This window comes from Theropithecus gelada, chromosome 2 (assembly GCF_003255815.1).
Source record: "Theropithecus gelada isolate Dixy chromosome 2, Tgel_1.0, whole genome shotgun sequence".
Lineage (NCBI taxonomy): Eukaryota > Metazoa > Chordata > Mammalia > Primates > Cercopithecidae > Theropithecus > Theropithecus gelada.
In genome coordinates, this window is record NC_037669.1 from 32155500 (window position 1) to 32179343 (window position 23844).

Consider the following 23844-nt stretch of genomic DNA (forward strand, 5'->3'; position numbering starts at 1 on the left):
AACTTATCACAGAGCCTATGATCATCTTTCATTCAACATATATTTCTGAAGAGATGTTGGGGACAAAAAGAGTGTCTGTTCTCAGAGGTTTATGTCTAGTGCTAATAGAACAAATAGGCTTAATCGATGTAAAATAAGTATTTAACAACTAAATACACAATTTTATGGCTTGTGTGTTCATAGCAGACATGTATCAGATTCTGAATATTATAATCAGCATCTTCTGGAGCAATATAACCAATCTGGCAGAGACTAAAGCTAAAAATGAACTCTCCAGCACATCTGGAGTCCATGCGATTCAGACACAGACAGGATGGTGTAGATTTGGTGGAGTATTTTAATTAGATTTCTCTCTGCTCAGTTTCAGTTCCAGAGTCCTATAGTGTTTCATAGCTTGGAATCCTATTGTGAAGTTGGCTCAAGATTTTGAGGATCTCAAGATCCCCAGGGTCATAGAGGAACATGAAATTGATCAATATTTGTGGGACTTTCTGAATAATTTAGGTTAACTGGGATATATTTTATTAGAGCATTTATTATTGAGCTGCTTCTTTCTGTCATGCACTGTGAACACAGGGCAAACTGCTTTCAGGCTTAAAGATCCCAGATGCATAGCTGAGGTAGCACTGAAAGACTTAAGGTCAGTCCAGATTTTAGCACTCCAAGAGGGAATGGAAAGGGCTCGGGTGTGCTAGCACTGTAGCCATCCTGGTAGTGCCCTGTTGCTAATGTGATTCAAGACAGATATTCTGGCATCCCTTGAACTTTGTTTTTCTTTGTCATTTCTCTAATACTTCTCTAAAAATAAGTATAATTTCCACTGTACCCAGTGATAAAATAAGTGTTTTACACCAAAATCTACAAAATGACTAGCAGATGAACTTTATCAGAATAAGAGAAACACATTGGTAGTTTCCATAAACTCTAGACTCTCTTTTACCCAAAATAAAACCTTTAGAAAGGCTGCTTTAAATTCACCTCCTTAACATTTGTTTTTGTTTCTTCTTGAATGCCTGCTTCCAATGTTTCAGTTGAACCTGATTCAAAAAAAAAAAAAAAAAAAAGATGTTAATTCAACCACTGAAGCAAGTGACTATTTCTATTAGTCCAACTATCAGATTAGATCAGATTCAAATCACTCACACTCAGAATCTGTGATCTGAAATTGGTGGTAATCTCATTTGGTTTAAAAAAAAAAAAAGGTCACATTTTAAAAAGTGATTATAAGTCTTTTATTGTGGAGATTATATAATAAATGTGCAAAAAGTTTGGAAAGTAGAGCGACAAAGTCATCTATCACTCCAATATCCCAAAATACTTTTATATTAATATGTATTGAGGGCCAGGCATGTTGCTGGCAATGAGGATACATAAGAAAGCAGAAGAGTTAAGATTCATGTCTTCTAGGAGTTCTACTTAGTAAAACAGACAGACTAGCAAACATACAAAGAAACATGACATGGTAAAAACAGGACTGTGTGTATGTTGGGCTATGGGAGCACACAGGAGAGTCACATAGTGCAGTTTTGTGAATTTGGGATGTATCAGTGATGGCTGCTTGGAGAAAAAGCTGAGATTTCAAGGATAAGGAGTTAGCTCCATGAAATGAGGAGATGTGGGGAAGAGGATGTATAGAGAATTTCAGGAAAAATGAACAATATGGGGAAAGGCTCAGGAATGGGAGGCTACCAGGTCTTCTATATCAGGTGAACCATTTGTAGTTTTGTATGGCTAGGTTTTAAAGAGTGGGGAGAGAAGGTAGCAGGTGAAAGGGCAGATGGTGAAGGGCCCAAAACTATGCCCTGTATATGCTTTATCATTTTTAAAAGCAGAGAATCAAGGTATTTTATTTTAATTTTTTTGACAATTTAAATATTTTATTGATATATATTAGTTGTACGTATTTTGGTGGTACATATAATACTTTGATGCCCGTATACAATGGGTAATGATCAAATCAGAATAATTGGGATATTCATCATCTCAAATATTTATCTTTTCTTTGTGTTGAGAACATTACAATTCTTCTCTTCTGGCTAGTTGGAAATTACTATAATTACTATAATTAACTATAATTACTGTACTACTGAATACTAGAACTTATCCCTTCTAATTGTATTTTTGTATCCTTTAGTCAACTTCTCTTCATCATCTCCTTTCCCTTTCCTTCTCAGTCCTTGATAACTATTATGCTACTGTATACTTCTATAAGATCCACTTTTTTAGTGACCACATATGAGTGAGAACATGTTGCATTTGTCTTTCTGTGCCTGGATTATTTAACTTAAGATAATGATCTCCAGTCTCAAACACATTGCAGCAAATGAGAGAATTTTATTGTTTTTTACGGCTAGATAATATTCCATTGTGTATATACACACATACACACATACACACACTGCATTTTCTTTATGCATTTGTTGATGAACACTTATGTTGATTTCATATCTTGGGTGTTTGAACAGTGCTGCAATAAACATGGGAGTGAAGACATTGCTTCAACATACTGATTTTATTTCTTTTGAGTATATACCCAGCAGTGGGATTGCTAAATCATATGGTAATTCTAATTTTGGTTTTTGTTTTCTTAAAGAAACACTGTACAGTTTTCCATAATGGCTGTACTACTTTACATTTCCACCAATAGTGTACAAGTGTTCCCCTTTCTTGGTATATTTTCCAGTATTTTAAATTTTTTGTCTTTTTGACAGTAGTCATTCTAAGGTGAAATGATATCTCATTGTGGTTTTGATTTGCATTTCTCTATTTTTAGTGATGTTGAGCATTTTTTCGTATATATGTTGGTCATTTGCATGTCTTCTTTTGATAAATGTCTCTTCAGATGTTTTGCACATTTAAAAATCGAGTACTTGTGTTTTTGCTATGGAGTTATGTTCCTTATATATTCTGGTTAGTAATCCCGTATCAGATGAATAGTTTGCAAATATTTTCCGTTATTCTGTAGGTTGTCTCTTCACTTTGTAGACTGTTTCCTTTGTTGTGCAGAAGCTTTTTAGCTTGATATAATCCCACTTATTTATTTTGGCTTTTGGTTGCCTGTTCTTTTGTGGCCTTAGGCAAAAAAATCTTCAGACAGGCTGAGTGAGGTCCTATAGCATTTTCCCAACATTTTTTGCTTTTTTTTTTTTGTGGTTTTACAGTTTTAGGTCTTAAATTTAAGTCTCTAATCCATTTTGAGTTGTTTTTTCTATATGGTAATAGATGGGAACCTTGTTTCACTCTTCTGCATATGGATATCCAGTTTCTCTAGCACCAATTATTAAAGAGACTGTCCTTTTCCCAATATATGTTCTTGGTGCCTTTGTTGAAAATGAGTTGGCTATCAGTGCATGGATTTATTTCTGGATTCTTTATTCTGCTCCATTGATTGAAGTGTCTGTTTTTATGCCAGTACCATGCTGTTTTGGTAATTGTAGCTTTGTAGTATAATTTGAAATCAGGTAATGTGATGCCTCTGGTTTTGTTCTTTTTGCTCAGGACTGCTGTGGCTATTCGGGGTCTTTTGTAGTTCCCTATGGATTTTAGGATTTTTTTTTCTGTGTCTGTGGAGAATGCCATTGACATTTTGATAGGGTTTGCATTGAATTTACAGATTGCTTTGGGTAGTATAGACCAATTTAACAATATTAATTATTCCAGTCTATGAACATGGAATATGTTTTATTTTTTTGTGTGCCTTCTTTGATTTCTTTCAACAGTGTTTTATAGTTTTTCTTGTAGAGATCTTTCACTTCTTAAGTTAAATTTATTCCTAAATATTTTATTTTTTTGTAGCTATTGTAAATAGGATTGCTTTCTTCATTTCTTTTTCAGACTGATCACTGTTAGCCTATATAAATGCTACTGATTTTTTGTATGTAGATTTTGTATCCTGCAACCTTACTGGATTTGTTTATCAGTTTTAAGAGTTTTTGGTGTGAAGTCCTTAGGTTTTTCTAAGTATGCTATCATGTCATCTGCAAACGAGAATACTTTGACTTCTTCCTTTCCACTTTGGATACCTTTATTTTTTTCCTTCACCTAATTGCTCTGGCTTGGACCACCTGTACTATGTTGAATAGTAGTAAAAGTAGACATCCTTTTTTGCTTCAGATCTTAGTGGAAAAGCTTTTTAAAATTCTTCCCTGCTTAATATGTTATTAGTTGAGGGTTTGTCATATATGTCACATTTATTGTGTTGAGGTATGTTCTTTCTATATTCAATTTGTTGATGATTTTTATTATGAAATGATGTTGAATTTTATTGAATACTTATTCTGCATTTACTGAAATGATCATAGGGTTTTCATCCTTGATTCTGTTGATGTAATACATCATATTTATTGATTTGCATATGCTGAACCATCCTTGCATCCTTGAGATGAATCCCACTTGATCATGATGAATGACCTTTTTAATGTGTTGTTGAATTTAGTTTGCTAGTATTTTGTTGAGGATTTTTGCATCTATGTTGATCAAGGATACTGGCCTGTAGTTTTCTATTTTTCCTGTGTCCTTTTCTGGTTTTGGTATCAGGATAATGCTGGCTTAGTAGAATAAATTTAAAAGTATTTCTTTCTCTTCAATTTTTTGATATAGTTTAAGTAGAATTGATATTAGTTATTATTTAAATATTCATTAGAATTCATTAGTGAACCCATTAGATCCTGGGGTTTTCTTTAATGGGAGACTTTTTATTATGGCTTTGATCCTGTTATGTGTTATTGGTCTGTACTGGTGTTCTGTTTCTTGATGTTTAAATTTTGATAGGTTGTATGTGTCCAGGAATTTATCCATTTCTTCTAGGTTTTTCAATTTGTTGGTGTATAATTTTTCATAGTAGTCTATGATGATCCTTTGTATTTCTGTGGTATCCGTTGCAATCTTTATTTTTTAATTTCTGGTTTTATTTATCTGGGTTTATCTCTTTTTCTTAGTCTAGATAAGGTTTTGTTAATTATCTTTTTTAAAAAACATTTTTTTTTGCCAAATTTTAAAATCATTATTATTTCCAATTTTATTTATTTATGCTCATTTATTATTTCTTTCCTTCTACTAATTTTGGGTTTGGTTTGGTCTCGCTTTCAAGTTCACTGAGGTTGTCATTAGATTTTTTTTAAGTGTTTCTATTTTGGGGGTATGGGCATTTATTGCTATAGACCTCCCTCTTAGTACTGGTTTTGCTGTATCTCATAGGTTCTGGAATTTTGTGTTTCCATTTTCATTTATTTCAATAAATTTTTAAAAATTTCCTTTAATTTCTAAATTGATCCATTGGTTATCTAGGTGCATGCTTTTTAAATTTCATGTATTTACGCAGTTTCCATAGTTCCTCCTCTTATTGATTTCTAGTTTTATCCCATTGCAGTCAGAAAAGACATTTGATATAGTTTTGACTTTTTTTAAATCGTTGAGACTTGTTTTGTGGCTTAACATGTGGCCTATCCTGGAGAATATTCCATATGCTGATAAGAAAAATGTATATTCTGCAGCAGTTGAATGAAATACTCTGTAAATGTCTGTTAGGCTCATTTGGTGTAGAGTCTAGTTTAACTCCAATGTTTGTTAATTTTCTGTCTTGATAATCTGCCCATTGCTGTAACTGGGGTGTTGAAGTTCCCTACTACTATTGTATTGCAATCCACCTCTCCCTTTAGATCTCTTAATATTTGCTTTACATATCTGGGGACTCTGATGTTTAGCACATATGTATATTGACAACTGTTATATCCTCTTGTTTAATTGACCATTTTTTAAATATAATGACCTTTTTTTTTTTTTTTTTTTGGTAAAGGTTTTGATTTAAGGTCCATTTTATCTGATATAAGTATAGCTATTCTTCCCCTTTTGGTTTCTGTTTGTATAGAATATTTTATTCTATCCCCTCATTTTCAGCGTACATGTATCTTTATAGGCAAAGAGTTCTTCTCATAGGCAGCATATAGTTGGGTTTTTAAAAAATTTATTAAGCCATGCTTTGTCTTTTGATTGCAGAATGTAGTCCATTTACATTCATTGTTACTACTAATAGGTAAGGACTTGCTACTGCCATTGTCTTACTTGTTTTCTAGTTGTTTTGTAACTATTCTCCTTTCTTCTTCCTTTCTTACTATCTTCCATTGTGGTTAGTCATTTTTTCTGGTAGTATGTTTTAAATAAGTTACTTAAAACTAATACCAACTTAACTTTGATTGCAAAAAAGAGAGAGAAGAAACAAACACACAAACAAAAACATCTGTATGCAGCAATTCCCTCCTTACCCCACATTTTGATTTTTAATGTCACAATTTGCATTTTATATTGCTTATCTCTTTAAAATTGTCATAGTATATTTTAAATATTCTGTCTTTTATTCTTCTTAGTAGGGATATAAGTGATTCACACACCATGATTACCAAATTAATGTAACAATCACATTGATAATATTTTCTTTCCATTTGAAGAATTCCCTTTAGCATTTCTTATAGGACAGGTCTGGTAGTGATAAATGCCATCAACATTTTTTTTTGTCTGGGAAAGTCCTTATTTCTACTTTCTTTCTGAAGTTTAGCTTTTCTGAGTATAGTATTTGTGCTTGGCAGATTTTTTTTTTTTCTTCAGCACTTTGAATATATCTTTCTACTCCTCCTGGTCTGTAAGGTTTCTGTTGAGAAGCCTGCTTTCAGGCATATTGGATTTCCCTTACATATTATTTCCTTCTTTTTTTCTTCATTGCTTTTGCTCAAAAGTCCCTTTTCCTTTCTTTATCTTTGGCTTTTGAGTACCTAATTATAATGTTTTGGGGTATTCTTATTTGAGTTAAATCTGATTGATGACTTAATCTTTTTGTATCTAGATATTTATCTCTTTGTCCAGGTCTGTAAAGTTTTCTGTTATTATTTATTAAGACAAACTTTATACACCTCTTTCTTTCTCAGTTCTCTTTTTAACTTCAAAAACCAAAATATTTGTTCTTTTGATGTTGTCACCTAGACCTTGTAAGATAGCTTTATTGTTTTATTCTTTTTCTCCTCTGATTGTATTTTTAAATAGACTGTCTTCAACTTCACTGATTCCTTCTTCTATTTGATCAATTCTGCTGTTGATGCTATTTCATTAATTTTATTTTCAGCTTTAGGACTTCTGTTTGATTTTTTAAAATTTTGATCTCTGTTAAATTTCACTCATAAACTTCTGAATTCATCCTGTGTTTTCTTGAAATTCAGAGAGTTTCCTTAAAACATTTTTTTGAATTCTTTGAGAGATCACACATCTCCGTCATTTTAGGGTTGGTCTCTGACATGTTATTTTGTGCATTTGGTGAGGTCGTATTGCTCTAAATATTCTTGATGCTTGTGGACATGTACATTGAGGGATTAGGTATTTATTTTAGTCTCCACAGTTTGCCTTTGCCTGTCCCTGTCTGCCTTTGGAGAGCCTTCCATGGATTCTGGCAGACTGATTGTTTAGTTACCCGAATCTGTCATCACTGGAGCCCTTTCAGCACTAGAGGATGCTTACCAAGACTCTCACAAGGATTTCAAGGTTGATGTAGTTTTAAGGCCCAGATGGACCTGGGGAAGTCCCAAGGAGGGTTCTGGTGTTGTGTGGGAGTGCTGGTCTGGAAACGGTCCCAATGGCCCAGATGGATGTGACTCTTTGTCCATCTCTGCAGGGATATGTTGGGTCCCTGATTTCAGTGAGAGGGGTTGAAATTGAGGCTGGGCCCCCTTGGGATCTGCCAGAGAAAGGAGGCTGATGGGCCTGTATTGTTGGCTTAGTTGGGCATGCATTACCCAGCAGGTCCCTGCACAAGCAAGGCAATTCCTTGACTGTAGCTGAAGGAGCCAGAGCTGAGACTGTCCCCTCAGGATCTGCTGTGGGACAGAGGCTGGAGAGGTCAGTCTTGCTTCGGAGTAGTGCACATTACCCAGCACAGACAGGATAGCTCCCTGATGCAGCAGGAGGGGACAAAGCTGAGACAGAGCCCTCTGGGGATCTGCTGTGAGATGGAGGTTGGTATGCCTGTCACATCAACTCATATAGGTATGTGTTTCCTAGTAGGTCCCTGAACAGATGGGATAGTTCCCTGACTGCAGCAGGAAGGGCTGGAGCTGAGATTGGGTTGATTTGGGATCTGCTGTGGGACACAGGCTGGAGAGTCTTGTCTTATTGCTTCAGAGGGGCATGCCTGGCAAGTTTCAGCACAGAGGGGGATAGTTTACTGGTGGCAGTGGGAGGAGCCAGACCTGAGACTTGGTGCCATCAGGATCTGCTGTGAGTTGGAAGTTGGCAAGTCTGTCAGGGGGGCTCAGACTCCCTGGTTGTGTGATATTGGTGATTCTCTCTCTAGATCCTTGTGTGAGCAGCTCTGAGCTGGGACCTCAGCTGAGGGTTGTTGAAGCCAAACCACAGGGAAACTTTCAGATTCATCACTGAGATAGATGTCAGCAGGCAGGTGAGTTTCTCTGCCAAGGCACAAGTATGCATGATACTTCCCAGATCCCTTGACAGATGGTTTTGGATTCAGGCTCAAGACCAAATGAGGAAGGAGCCAAGTCCCTTGGAGGACAGGATAATTTCAGGACTTGAATGTGGAAGCAACCTTGTAGTATCAGCTACCTGGAGTCAATCTGCATTCTCAAAATGATGCCCCTAAGTTGTGAGCTACATGAAGACTTCACAAACTCCTACCTAAATTTTGAGGCTCCTGCAGAGAGGCTTTGGGCCATGTATGGGGACAGAATTCTTTTTTTGTTGTGGGATATATGAATGGATTACCTTCTATTCCATTATCTTGGTTATGCTACTCTGTATATGCTTAATCTTAAGGTCAGTGGGGACCCATACAATGACAGTATTTTGTGTCCACATAGATGTAAAATTATATGATTGTACATAATAAAGATTAAATTCATTTAAATTAGTAACAATGTTATATTCTTGGTATTTTTACTTGATGTATATCACTGGTTTTTCTTTAACTTTTAGTTTAGGTTTGGGGGTACATGTGAAGGGTTTGTTACATATGTAAACAGGTTGTCACAGAAGTTTGCTGTATATATTATTTCATCACCTCGGTATTAAGCCTAGTACCCAATAGTTATCTTTTCTGCTCCTCTCCTCCCTCCCATCCTCCCCCTTCAAGTAGACCCCAGTGTCTGCTATTTCTTTCTTTGTATCACTGGTTTTTCAAAAGTTATAATATGGAAAATCAAGTTTTTAATGCTTATATAACATTCAATCACATTGACTGATGTACTGATTTAGTTAACCATTCATTTATCATTATACATTTTTATTATTTCTTATATTTTATTTTTATAAATAATGCTCAATTATCATTTTCTTTTTTAGCTTTATATATCTTTAGGATAAATATTTAGACATATTATTTAGTCAAAGGATATAAACTCTTTTTTGGCTTTTGGAATCTCCTGATTAATTTACTTTATTGTTTGCATTGCTATTAATAAAGTAAGAATGTGTATCAGATTCACTACATTGGTTTGGTCAAGAGGTATTATAATTCTTACAAAATTTCACAAATTAAATAGACCAAATACCTAATTTGTTTCTGTAAATATTAACAGCATTGAACATTTTCCACGTTGTGTTTTCAATGCAAGTTTTCACCTGTGAATTGTCTTTGGTTTATCTCTTGATTGGTAATATTTTTTATAGACACAGGGTTTTAAAATTGATTTCTATATTTCTAAATTTTGAACATTATTTCTCCTTTAGTGAATTGATCAATTAAATTCTATTATTATTACTTATTCAATAATTTTTAAATTTTTAAAATTTATCTCAAAATTCAATTTAAAATTTTTGATTTATAATGGAAAATTTAAATTAAATTTTTAAATTTGTCTCAAAAGTATTTTTCAAATTTTAATCAAGGGCTTAATAGTAGTGATTAAATAATCATATATGTTATGATTAAAGTTTTATCTATTAAAATCTGTATGAAGAATAGGCTTTATATTAAAGTTATTCATCCAGTTCCAGTGATTTATGTTTGTTGTTCAGACAGGACAATGGTATTTTTAATGTTATTGCTATATAACATATCTTAATTTGGGGGAACAGTTAGTAATTCCCTCATTAACCTTTTTTCGTATCATTTTGATAATTATGCACTTTTGTTCTTATGGATGAAATATATAATAATTTAAAAACATAACTTCAATATTGTCTGTCTGAACTCATACATTGAATAGCAAATATGGCAGTTAAAAGGATTCCTCAATACATTAGGCAGAATGCAAACAACAGTTTCCAAATATACATAGGACTATTTTATAAAGGAAAAGTAAGTTCTTACAATTGCTCAAAGAAATCTAACTCACGCATTAATCCTGGCGTAAGAGAACTTTTATGTTTAGGAATAAACTTTCTAATATTCCATCTGAATGCTTTCATGTTAGTCGGAGTTTGAATAATCACTACTTTTGTGAAATCTTCAATACCTTGTATCTGAAAGTTGACAGAATGCAAGTTAATTTCTGAGCAAATATCCTACTATTAAAAATTCTCTAGTAAGCTGCTATTTCTGACTTTCTCTAAGTATCTGGGAAAAATGGAAAATATTAAATCAACACAAATAAAAATGATATCATAAAATACTTGGGTATGTTGGTTTTGCAAAAGTCAATATTCCATATACATTCATTGATTTTTAAATATTTCTATTCCATATGAAAAAATGATTAAGAATGAATCACCAATGGCCCTTTAAAAATCATCCAGAGACTTTTTCTACATGGCAGAAAGAAAGTTTAATGAAAAGAATTAATAGAAATATATCAAAATATTCTTCCATCCTGTGGTTGTTTTCAACATAGTTTGAATCACATTGGTACCCAAATCCACAATGAGTAGGGCTCTGTGTCTACGGAAGTAAGTAGAGAAAGTTTACCAGGCTTCAGGCTCTTGCTTGACTGTCTAAATTCTCAACAAGCACCCACACCAAATTTCTGTTATGTGTTCAAGGATAGAGGTAGAGAGCAGCATAGTGGAGAACGTTTCACTTCCTGTCATTAAGCATTACGTCAGTGCTGCTGATGTCCACTTAGAAAATTTTCTTATGATCATTTCTCACCTTGGGATCCCTCCCATCCCCATTACACTTTTTTCTTATGTCCAAAATCTACCCTGTAAGTGCTTTCATCCTAGCTGTAAAATATTTTGTTAATATATTTACTTATTTCTTTCCACTTGGTTGAGAGATCTCTGGAGGATAAGTTGTAAGTATCTTTTTTTTATCATTTCAATATATAGCACTATATACAAGCATATTTTAAATAACTCTGAGTCCTCTTTGAATTACTTTTTGTAGCTGTATCTTTCATGTTCCCTGATTCCTTTTGACATGTGCCTCTCTGATCCTCCCCCAACACAAAACAATACACACACAAACATACTTCTTTCCTTCTTTACATGGCTCAGGTTCTCATTTTGATTGTCAGGGGAACTCAATTAACAGTTTAAATATGAGAAGATGTTCACTTTCAAAGCAGCTGTGGAAATACCACTAATACTCAATTCAGCATCAGTCTGGCAGAACGTTTCTAGAGCATTGTGGGTACAGTTTTTCTGCAACTTGTGAGTAAAATAAATGCACCCTCTTTTGCAATGAATAACTGTACCAAAATCTAACTGTAGCCAAAATGTCCAGCTTGGCCTTCATAGGCATTGGATAGGAATAGCTTATGCTTGGGCTAGCAAGTGCCAAAGCAGTCAATGAACTTGGTGCGTGTGGGCGTATGTGGGTGTGGTTGTGGGTATGAGTGAGTGTTTATGGAGTGGTGGGAAAAGGGAGAAGATTGGAAAGTGAAAAGCTTAAGATTATACTGACAGTTTTCCTGATGTTAATACATTGTTGGACATATGGCATGTTGACCTGAAGACAGGAATCAATATTTCTTTACCTGATGGCATGTTATAGGAATTAAGAAAGGTGCTCTATAAAATTTTCGTAACTGACAATCTTCTACAGCTCCATGTATGAGGATAACATAGATTACATTTTCATCATAGATATCAGTTTTGGTGGTCATTGGTATATCTTCTATATAAATATTAGAGAGCTTTAGTTGCATCTTGTAGTTCCAATCCTGTTTTAAAAACACAATTTCAGTCTATTATTAGTTTATGAAGTTTAATATATATTCATAAATAGTCAATTATAATGTTTTAATGCCATTCCATTCAAAGAAAGAAAGACAAGTTTATACAAGCACTTCCTACCTCATAAGACAAGTGTTCTCTGATTTTTCTGGCTGTAATAGCGAGTCCAATTTTTAGCCACATTTTATGTTCAATGAGAGGAGAGCATTGCTTAAAAGCATCATACAAGTGAGTTTTGGGAATAAAACATGTCTGGAAAAGAAGGATGTAAATTTGGTATTTTATTTTGTGCACTGCGTTTTAAGGAATAAAGTTTTTTTGTTTATGTACACTATTAAAGCTAATAATTTAATTAGGTAAGATTCACATAATAGCTTGGAAACTTAATAAAATGTGTCTATCAGTGAAAATTAGTATGTTCTTTCCCTATGTTCTTATTGACTTTGTCAAAATCAGTTGGCTGTAAAATGTGGCTTTATTTCTGGGTTTTTAAATTTGGTTCCATCCATGTATGTGTATATTTTTATACCAGTATCATGCTGTTTTGATTACTATATCTTTATAGTATAATTTGAAGTTAGGTGATGTGATTCCCCCAGCTTTGTTCTTTTTGCTTAGGATTGCTTTGGATATTTGAGCTCTTTTTTGGTTCCATATAAATTTTAGGATAGTTTTTTCTAATTCTGTGAACAATCATGGCATTTTGATAGATACTGCATTTGATCTATAGATTGCTTTGGGCAGTGTGGTCATTTTAACAGTACTAATTCTTCTGATCCATGAGCATAGCATGTTTTCATTTGTTTGTGCCATCTAAAATTTCTCTCCATAAATGGTATTGGGAAAATTTGATTGCTTTATGCAAAACAATAAAACTAGACCCTTTATCTCTCACCCCATTTTAAAAAATCAACTCAAGATGAATTAAAGACTTAAACATTAGATCCCAAACTATAAACATGCTGGAAAAAATCCTAGAGAAAACTCTTCTGGACATTGGTGTAGGCAAAGAATTAATGACTAAAACCCCAAAAGCACATGCAACAAGAACAAAAATAGACAAATGGAACATAATTGAACTAAATAGCTTCTGTACCACAAAAATAAATAATCAAGTGAACACGTAACCTATTCACTGTGAGAAACAAAAACCCTGCAGAATGGGAGAATATATTTGCAAACTATGTGTCTGACAATGGACTAATGTCCAGAATTTACAAGGAATTCAAATAGCCTTTCTGACTAGTGTAACGTGATATCTCATTGTGATTTTCATGAGCATTTTTCTGATGATTAATGATTTTGAACATTGTTTATATACCTGTTGTCCATTTGTATGTCTTCTTTTGAGAAATGTTTATTCAGGTCCTTTGCTTATTTTTAATTGTATTATTTATTTTCTTGCTGTTGAACTTTTGAGTTCCTTATATATTTTAGATACAAACCCATTATCACATGTATGATTTATACGTATTTTATTTTTTATAAGATAAAAAATAGAAAATAAATTACTAAAAATTATTTGACCTTTTTAGATAAATATATGCCTCTATAAATATGTTATTTGAGGGGATCAAACTTTTTAGGCAAAAATAAAATGCTTATGCTAAAAGTGAACAGACCATTGGTTACTAAGAATAAAACTTCTATGAATAGTCAAAAACAAGTTTTGTGTACATTGGATTTTATTTCTCTTGGGTCAGTATCTTTTTTGTGTGTAGTATAGGACATATTTAACTTTTGTAAGCAACTGACAAACTGTTTCAGACCAAAACCACAGTTCAAATTAAAATCTCTGTTTCAGAAGTTGTTTCAACATTTTACACTCTCATCAGCCACATATGAAAATTTCAGCCAGGAGTGGTGACTCATGCCTGTAATCTCAGTACTTTGGGAGGCCAGGCGGGCTGAGCACCTGAGGTCAGGGGTTCGAGACCAGCCTGGCCAACATGGCGAAACACCGTCTCTACTAAAAATACAAAAAATAGCTGGGCATGGTTGCGTGTGACTGTAATCCCAGCTACTTGGGAGGCTGAGGCAGGAGAATCACTTGAACCCGGGAGGCAGAGGTTGCAGTGAGCTGAGATCAGGAGCCACTGCACTCCAGCCTGAGAGGCAGAGTGAGACTCTGTCTCAAAAAAAAAAAAAGAAAAGAAAAGAAAAGAAAATTTTAGTTGCTCCATGTCCTTGCCAATACCTGTTAGTGTTTTTATTTTTAGGCAATGTAGTAGGTGTGTATTGACATACCACTGTGGGTTTAATTTGCATGTTTCTGGCAGCTAATGATGGCAAACATCTTCAAGTGTTTATTGGCCATTTGTATATTCTTTGTAAAGTGTCTGTTCACATTCTTTGCCCAGTTTTTAATTCAGTAGTTTGTCTTCTTATTTTTGAATTGTAAGACTTATTTATAGATTCTTTTATCAAATTCTTTTGTTGGGGAACTTTTGAAAAGTCCCTAAGCCCATGACTCATATTTTTCCCTGATCCTGTTGCTCGTAATTTTTGTAATGTCTTTTGAAGAGCAGAACATTTTTAATTTTAGTGACATCCAATTTATCAGTATTTCTTTTTATGGTTAGTACTTAAAAAAAAATCCTGGCTAAGAAATCTTTGCCTATCTTAAGTTCTCCTATGTTTTCTTCTATAATTTATATAGTTCTATCTTTCATGTTAAAGTGTATGATCATGCCACATTACATTTTGGGCCTAGTACATGGGGATCAAGGTTCATTGCTTCTGCATGGATATTCAGTGTTTTCAGGATTATTTGTTGAAAATATTGTAATTTTTCCATTGAGATAATTTGATCCTTTGTCGAAAATCTATTGACTTTGTATGTGTGGATTTACTTATGGATTATCTTTTCTGTTGCATTGATCTCTACATCCTGACCTAAAGCCAACATCATGTGGCCTTAATTACACGGGATATATGTCTTTAAATCAGGTAGTGTAAATCATCTAACTTTTTTATATTTGTTTTGTCTATTGTAGGTCCTCTGCATTTTCATATATATTTTACAAGAAGAGTCTGTGGAGATTTTGATTGAGGTTGTGTTGAATCTATAGATCAATTTATGAAGAATGGATATCTTAATAATATTATGGGCTCTAATTCACAAATATAGCGTACTTCTCCATTTTTTAAATCTTTTTTCAGTTATCTAGGAAATATTCCATAGTTTTCATTGTAGAGTTATTCCATGTATTTCATTAACTTTATGTCTATCCCTTTTATATTTTGATTATTTTTGTAAAAAGAGTTAAAAATTTTATTTCCAGTTGTTTGTTTCTAGTATATGAAAACACAATTAATTTTTGGAATTTGGACTTGTATCTTGCCACCTTACTAAATTCATTATAGATTCTAGTTATTTTTGGTAGAATCTTAAAAATGTAGATATCATGCCATCTTGCAGAGACAATTTTAGTGCTTTCTTTGTAATTTGTAAGTCAGTTTATTTCTTTTTCTAGCCCTATTCTACTAGCTAACAACTCCAGTAGAATACGGAATAGAAGTGGTGAGAGTGAACGTTCTTGTCTTGCTCTCAGTCTTATTGTCTTAGTTTTTCATCACTAGATGTGATGTTAGCTGTAAATTTATAATAAATGCCCATTATTGAGTTCAGGAAGTGTCATTCTATTCTGAGTTTTTGGAGATTTTTTAAAAGAATGTTACATTTTGTAAAATTCTTTTTGTTCTTTATCAAATACCTTATATAAATTTTCTGGTTTTTTCTTATAATGTGTTGAATCACAATGGTTGATTTTCAATTGTCGAATCAATCTCATATTCCTAAAATAAAGCTTATTTATTTAGTTTTGATGTCTAATTCTTTTAATGTATTCCTGGATTCAACTTGCTAATATCTTATTAATGATTTTTTGTATCCACATTAATGTGGGATATTGGCCTGTAATTTTCTTTTGCTGAGATGTTTTTTCAAGGTTTAGTATTTGTTTACACTGGCCCCATAATATGCACTCGAAAGCTTTTTTTCCTCCTTTGTTTCCTGATAAAGTCTGTGTAAGATTCATGTTATTTCTTCCTGAAATATTTGATAAAACTCATCAGTAAAACCATCTGGCATGGAGTGTTTTTGTGGGAAGAATACAAATTCCAAAAATTTCAATATGTACGGGACTATTAAAAAGTTCTAGTCCTTAAGTAAATTTTGACATGTGTGTGCTTTTTAAAATTTTTTCATTTAGGTTTAGGGATACAGGTGCAGGTTTGTTATATAGGTGAATTACATTTTGCAGGGATCTGGTAGACAAATAATTTCATCACCCAGTTAATAAGCATAATAGTACATGATATGTAGTTTTCTGATCCTTACCTTCCTCCCTACACTCCACTCTCAAGTAGGCTCTGATGTCTCTTGCTCCCTTTTTTTGTGTCCATATGTACTTGATGTTTAGCTCCATTTATAAGTGAGAACATGCAGTATTTGCTTTTCTGTTCCTGTGTTAGTTTGCTAAGGATAATGGTCTCCACCTCCATCTATGTTGCTGCAAAGGACATGATCTCATTCTTTTTTATGGTTGCATAGTATTCCATGGTGTATATGTACCACATTTTCTTTATCCATTCTACTGTTGATGGGCATTTAGGTTGATTCCATGTCTTTACTGTTGTGACTAGTGCTGCAAAGAACATACACATACATGTGTCTTTAGAGTAGAATGATTTATATTCCTTTCTGTATATATCCAATAATAAAATTGCTGGGTTGAATGGTAATTCTGTTTTAAGTTCTCTTAGAAATTGCCAGCATTCTTTCCACAATGACTGAACTAATTTACATTTCCCTCAGTAAGATATAAGCATTCCCTTTTCTCCACAGCCTTGCCAGCATCTGCTATTTTTTGACTTTTTAATAAATGTCATTCTGACTGGTGTGAGATAGTATCTCATTGTGTTTTGATTTGTATTTCAAATGTAAATGGTTAGTGATCATCAGAATTTTTTCATATGCTTGATGGCCACGTGTATGTCTTCTTTAGAAAAGTGTCTGTTCATATGGTTTGCCCATTTTTTAAAGGGGTTGTTTGTGTTTTGCTTGTTAATTTGTTTAAGTTTCTCAGAGATTTTGGCTTATAAACCTTTGTCAGATGCATAGTTTGCAATCATTGTCTTCCATTCTGTAAGTTGTTGCTCCTGGGGGCTCCACCTTCATGAAATGTGGAGCTGCTGTTACTGGTCAGCTGGAGGAGTGGGTTGTGTGTACCGTTGTCATGACCTTGGGGTTTTTCTTGGTGGAGATGAGGGGGCCAAAAGCTCACAGGGAGGAAAGATTGATCTTTCCCCTGTCTGGTACCTGTGGCATGTGGTAAACTCGGGTGTAGCCCTCAGGCTCTTTGTTTCTTCCCCAGACCAAGGGCAGCAGGGATACAATTGTTACTGTGGCAGTGGCGGGAGCAGGGGTGTACTTGTATGCCTCTAGGAGCCTCTCCCTAGGGAAACTCTGGGCCACTACCAGTGAGTATGCTCAGTTGTGGATGGAGCAACTGTTCTACTTTCATGAGCCAGGGGCCCTGCCTTGTGAAGAGTGGGGGGAGTGGTTCCCTTCCATATGGTGGCTGGACTCCCCTCCATATGGTGGCTGCCATGTGTTGGAAGTGCCAGCATAATGACTAGGCCCTTTGTTCCTTTCCAGTGTCAGGGCTGTAAGGGCTGAGTCACTGCAACTGTAGTGGCAGAGGGGTTGTGAGTTGACTTTATGGTTTCCTCCTTGAAGAAATGCTGGGCTGTCTTTGATTGTGGTGATCAGGCAAGGGTTGGGTCATTGTGCTGGAGTCCCAGGCCAGGCGGCCCTGTTCATTGAGGAAAAGTGAGGATCAGGATCTGCGTGGAGAACAGTCTGGCCACTTTTCTGTGAGGTGGTTGCTCTTTGCTGGGGTTCCGGACCAGCCTCTGATGCCTACAGACTCTCTGGATCCTGGAGACAGCAAGGGCAAGGGCTGCAAGACAGCAAGGATGGCAACCCCCGGCTCCCACTGGGAGTTCTGTCCAGGGAGTTGCAGAACTGCTATTGGCTCAATAGCCCTGACAAGGGGTGGCTGGAGCTCCAGGCCTGGAGGACCTGCCCGGTGAGGAGATGTGGGAACTAGCCCCATGTGACAGCCTGGCCACTTTTCCATAGGGCTGCTGCGGTATGCTGGGGGTCTGCTCCAGTCCCTATTCACCTTGGACTTTCTTGTGCCTGAAGGTAACAACGATGAGTGGAGGCTGCAAAATAGCAGAGATGGTGGCCTGCCTCTCCCTCTGGGAGCTCCGCCCCAGGGAGGTATGAACCTATTGCCAGCCTGAACACACCTGTAGGAGGTAGCTGGAGACCCCCGTCAAGAGGTCCCAACCAGTGAAAAGGAATGGGCTCAGAGACCCACTTAAAATAACAGTCTGACCATGTTTTCATAGAGTAGCTGTACTAGCTGGGGGTCCGCTCCAGTCTCCAGTTGCTTTGGACTCTTCAAAGCCCAAAGGCAAGAATAGTTAAGTTGACCAAATAGCAAAGATGGTGGTCCATCTTCCCCCTGGAGCACTGTACCAGGGAGGTTTGAAACCCAGTTGGCCAACACCAGCAAGGGTGATTGGAGGACCCCAGTTGGGAGATTCTGCCTAGTGAGGAGAAATGGGATTTGGGATCTGCATGAATAAGAAGTCTGACTGCTTCTCCATAGTACCGCTGGGCAGTGCTGAGGGTCTGCTCTAGTCCCTAGTTGCCACCGATTTGCTAGAGCCCTAAGGCAACTGTGGCTGAGGCTCTGAAACAGCAAAGGTGGTGGCCCGCCCCACCTGCTGGGAGCTCTTTCTCAGAGAGATGCAACACTGCTACCCATGGCTGGCTGGATTTCTGAGTCAGTGGGTCTTATCATGTGGTGTACCATGGGCCTGCAGACCATCATTGGTCAGTCCCCTGTATTCAGTCCCTCTCCTAGGAGTAGGTATGGGGATCTAACTTCTGCTGAGGGTTGCAGCTGGGTTGCAGCTGGGTATCTAAGGCTCCTAGGGCTCCACATGTGCCTGAGTGACTGCTCTGCTGAGACTCCACATAGCCCTACATGTCAGACTGCAGGCCTTAGTGGAGTGGGTTCATGAAGGGATCTCCTGACTGGAGCATTGCAAAGATCCATGGGAGAAGCATGGGTTCCTGGGGCTGCTCATTCATTCACTGCTTCCCTGGGCAGGTGAGGTTCCCCTGACTTTGTGTCGCTCCCAGGTGGGTGGTCATCCTGCCTTGCTTCTCTCCATTCTCCGTGAATTGAGTTGTTTCCTTGATTAGTCGCAACGTTTGGACCTGGATGTTTCAGTTGAAAATGCTATGTTTACTTGTCCCTTCCATCCCTCTCTGTGAGAGCAGCACACACCAGCTGCTTCTAGTCAGTCAGGTTGGCCACCTCTCTCCAGAATCCATTTTTAACAACTGGTTTAAAGTCTTTGACCAATCCACAGCCTGGACAATCTCCATGATGGTTTTTACTCAATGCTTTACTCCTCACCTTTTATACTATAGATCACAATTTCATGCTTCTTTGCTTGTTTTGTAATTCACGGTTGCTCATGATAACACTACAGAGATTCTAGATTATTTTATCTTCCTCTGAAAATTATTGATTTTTGTTATAGCAGGCAGTTCATTTACTATCTGATCACACTGAGTTTGTATATCTGGATTTTACGATTTGCTTGAGTGAATCAGTAGAAAACCTCAGGTATCTAAGACAGTGTAACTTGGTGGTTCTTAACCTCCAAACTCTGTCTCAACCATGAATGCTGTCAGGGCTTGCTCCAAAGCTTTGTTAGGTCTTAGCATAAGAGCAAGCCTTCTTCGAGGTCATGATTCTTACTCCTAAGGCCTATTCTTTCTGGTCTCTCAGCTGTGGGCCTGAGATTTTAACAGATCTTTCCTTTCTGTTAGGTATCTTGACTTCTTGACTCCTGGTATCTTTCTCTCTCTCTCTCTTTTTTTTTTTTTTTTTTGTGACAGAGTCTTGCTCTGTCACCTAGGCTGGAGTGCACTGGCGTGATCTCGGCTCACCGCAACCTCCACTGCCCGGGTTCAAGCAATTCTCCTGCCTCACCCTTCAGAGTAGTTGGGATTACAGGCATGCGCCACTGCGTCCAGCTAATTTTTGTATTTTTATTGGAGCCGGGGTTTCGCCATGTTGGCCAGGCTGGTCTCAAACTCCTGACCTCAGGCGATCCACCTGCCTCAGCCTCCCAAAGTGCTGGGATTACAGGCGTGACCCGCCGCGCCTTGCCTGACTCTTGGTATCTCTTTTCCTTTCTTAGCAATCTGGTAAATCTAGTTGTGTCTCATCCTGGGCATTTGCAGCCTGTCTCTCAACCAAGGACTTGTGGAGAACCACCACACAGACTACTTGGGTCTTTCTCTGTTTAAGACTTTCTCTTACTTCCCGCTCTGCAGATTCCAGCCAGGTTAGTTTCCACAACTTCTGATGTCTCATTTCTCAGCTTAGCAAGATTGCCATCTTCTGCTTGGATTCTTATTGCATCATGGTCAGGAAATGATCCGAAGCGGAGGATCGGGTGAATGTAGGGCTTACCTTGTGAGTTTCTCATCTCTTAGTTTTGGATGATATAAGTTTACCTTTATAACAAACCTGCACATGTACCCCTGAACCTAAAATAAAAGGATTAAAAGAAAATAATTTTAAAAAAAAAATTTAAATAGAAAAAAAATCACGTTTGCCTCATATATTTTATTAAATTTTAGGTTGTTTTTTAATAGAGGATGTGCTGCTCTGTTACATGTAGCTTCATTATAGCCCGAAGCAGAAGGCTAGAGGGTTTTTATGCAAATTCCTGGTATCATAAATATATAATTTTATTTTCAAACATTTTAATGATAGAGATATTTTAAGTATATAACATATGTGATTATATGCCAACAATAAAAAATATCATTTAGTATTCTGTTCACATTAAAATGTCCTAAATTATCTCAAATAGGCCTCTTTATAATTGGTTTGTTCAAATTAGAGCAATTGTATTTATTTGGTTATTATATCTCTTGAGTCCATTTTTAATAACTTTCCTTTGCCTTCTTCCCCTCTACCACTACACACTTTTTTTTTTTTCTTTTTTTTTAAACAGAGACAGAGTCTGGCTCTGTTACCGCTCTGGAGTGCAGTGGTGCAATCATGGCTGACTGGAACCTTGGGTTCCTGGGCTCAAGCAATCCTCCCTCCTCAGCCTCCCAAGTAGCTGGAACTACAGGCATGTGTCACCGTGCCTGGCTAATTTTTTTTTATTTTTTGCAGATATGTTGCAGGACAGTCTCAAACTCCTGGCCTCAAGCAATCCTCCTGCCTCAGCCTCCCAAAGTTTTGGGATTACAGGCATGAACCACCATAACTGCTCCTCCATTCACTTTTTATGCCATTGATTTGTTAAAGAAATCAGGTTATTTGTCTACAGACTCTTCCACATTCTAAATGTAGCGATTATTCCCTCTTGGTGTCAATGAACTGGTTTCTCTCCTTCCTGTATTTTCTGTAAACTGATTCAATGTACAGACTTGAAGAACTTCAGATTTTTTCTTTTGTGAGACTTCGTGGGTGGTGCTAGCACTTCCGCTGCGTCACGTCACGAGGTACATTATGCCGAGTTGTCCCATTTAGTGACGCTAATATTGACCGATGTCCTTAGGTAGTATTTCCTTCATTACAAAGTTTTCTATTAACATTCACTCAGTAGTTTTAGCATCAACTGAAGGTTGTTTCCTAGATCTATTATTAGCGATGTCACAATGGAGATTTTCTGATTCTCTCATTCTGTGTTTATTAGTTGAAATTCTACGTAAAATTTTTCCTCATTTAAAAAGCTACTTTGAAAGAGTTCATAGAAGAAAGGCTAGATAAATGTTTACTTTTTCTCTTAAAAAATCCATTTTCAGAGTAATAAAATGATATCCTAGCAACCTCAGTAAAAATGTAAAAAACTAGCATCATTATCAATGTATGGATTTTCACATATTTCTGGAGTTTAATTATTTACAGTCATTATTCTTTTTGAGTTCAAATTAAGCCAGTGGGAGCCCTTGGTACTGTGAGGATGTTTTTCTCAATCATGTGTGGGGAAACTTCCATATACTTTGCCCAACTTTTATATTAATAGATTCCAGCCCCGTCTTTATCCCCTTTCTCCTCTTTCAAATTGTGGTATTGACAATTAACATATGCCAGCCAATTTCCCCAAGAAAGAGCTTATGTAGCCAGTTTTTCTGGATGAATTCTTCTTTCTTTATGGTTAACATTCATAAGCTATTTTGCCAGGGCTTTTTAATTCGACAAGTTTTGTTCCTTTATTATTCCTAGTTTTTAAAAATAAATTATCAACTACACTGTAAACTTATACTAAATACTAAAATAACCTTAAATCTGGTATTAGATATTGAACAAAACACAACAAAAGTCACAGATGAAGTTTTTCTGACCTCTACTACAGTTTCGCAGGTGGCAGAATATTTCATAGGTTCATTAGTTAAGCAGTTTATCTCTCCTATTATTTCTCCACTGAGCATATAGTCTGTGTCAATTATCAGAAAATCTTTCTCCTTTGACTCCACCATTTGATCAATCCCCAAACCTGGCTTTGATCTTTCAAGCTGTTCAGGAACAAAGAAAGAGAAAAATACATATGCCAGTTAACTTGTATCACCAAAACTAATTTATGGCTTTTTCCACTTTGGTTTGAACAATTCTAATATTTACATATTGTCTTGAGAATAAATATTTTATTTCTTTTTAAGTAAAATTATTAAATTAGCAATGATTTAGACACAAAGCATTCTTAAATACTCTGATCTTTCTGATTCCTCCTACTCAGTTAATCTATAGCCATTTAGAATGGCTAAATCTCTAACTCAGATCAGCAAAGTTGAATAACAATTTATATCATAATTTTCCATCATAAAAGAATTATTTTGAAAGTTTCCTGTTATTTGTGAGAAAGTATGTCTTTAAAATGATGAATAGTGTTATCCATTGTGTCTGTACATGAAAATTTATCATTAGATGGTAGTCATTGTCCTAAAAAAGAAACTGTGCAGTTCTTAACCTGGAAAGCTACTAATTATCAATTTCATAAAGTTTTCTTAAAAAACTTATGATCACAAGTGCATTTATAAATAATTCTGCCCAGTCAGGGGCGGTGGCTCACACCTGTAATCCCAGTACTTTGGGAGGCTGAGGCGGGCAGATCATCTGAAGTCAGGAGTTCGAGATCAGCCTGGCTAACGTGGTGAAACCCCATTTCTACTAAAAATACAAAAAAATGGCAGGGTGTGGTTGTGCATGCCTGTAGTCCCAGCTACTTGGGAGGCTGAGGCAGGAGAACCACTTGAACCCAGGAGGTAGAGGCTGCAGTAAGCCAAGATCACGCCATTGCACTCCAGTTTGGGCAACAAGAGAGAAACTCTGTCTCAAAACAAAAAACAAAACTAAACAAAAACCTCTGTCTTACCTTTACCATGCCTGAAATAATGATATAGATTCCTTGGGGCTCATCACCTTCTTCAAATACACCATTTCCACAATCAAATGTTAAAACTTTGGCTTTTTCCTAAAAGATACCACCAAATATATAAGCTATAAACAACATTTTAGGAGTGGTTGGGAATGTTAAAATTTGCATTATTATTATTATTATTATTATTATTATTATTATTTTTGAGATGGAGTCTCGCTCTGCCACCCATACTGG

At 36.1% G+C, this 23844-nt stretch overlaps 1 protein-coding gene across 1 annotated transcript in view; it reads right to left on the bottom strand.

Annotated features, from left to right (window-relative positions):
- Positions 1-954: 954 nt before the first annotated feature.
- Positions 955-23844, bottom strand: part of SLC9C1 (solute carrier family 9 member C1) — a 165025-nt gene continuing 142135 nt past the window's right edge. The window contains 6 exon segments of the mRNA XM_025375446.1: positions 955-1037; positions 10332-10458; positions 11913-12098; positions 12232-12363; positions 22577-22747; positions 23605-23703. Of these exon segments, the coding sequence (XP_025231231.1) occupies positions 955-1037; positions 10332-10458; positions 11913-12098; positions 12232-12363; positions 22577-22747; positions 23605-23703 (798 nt within the window).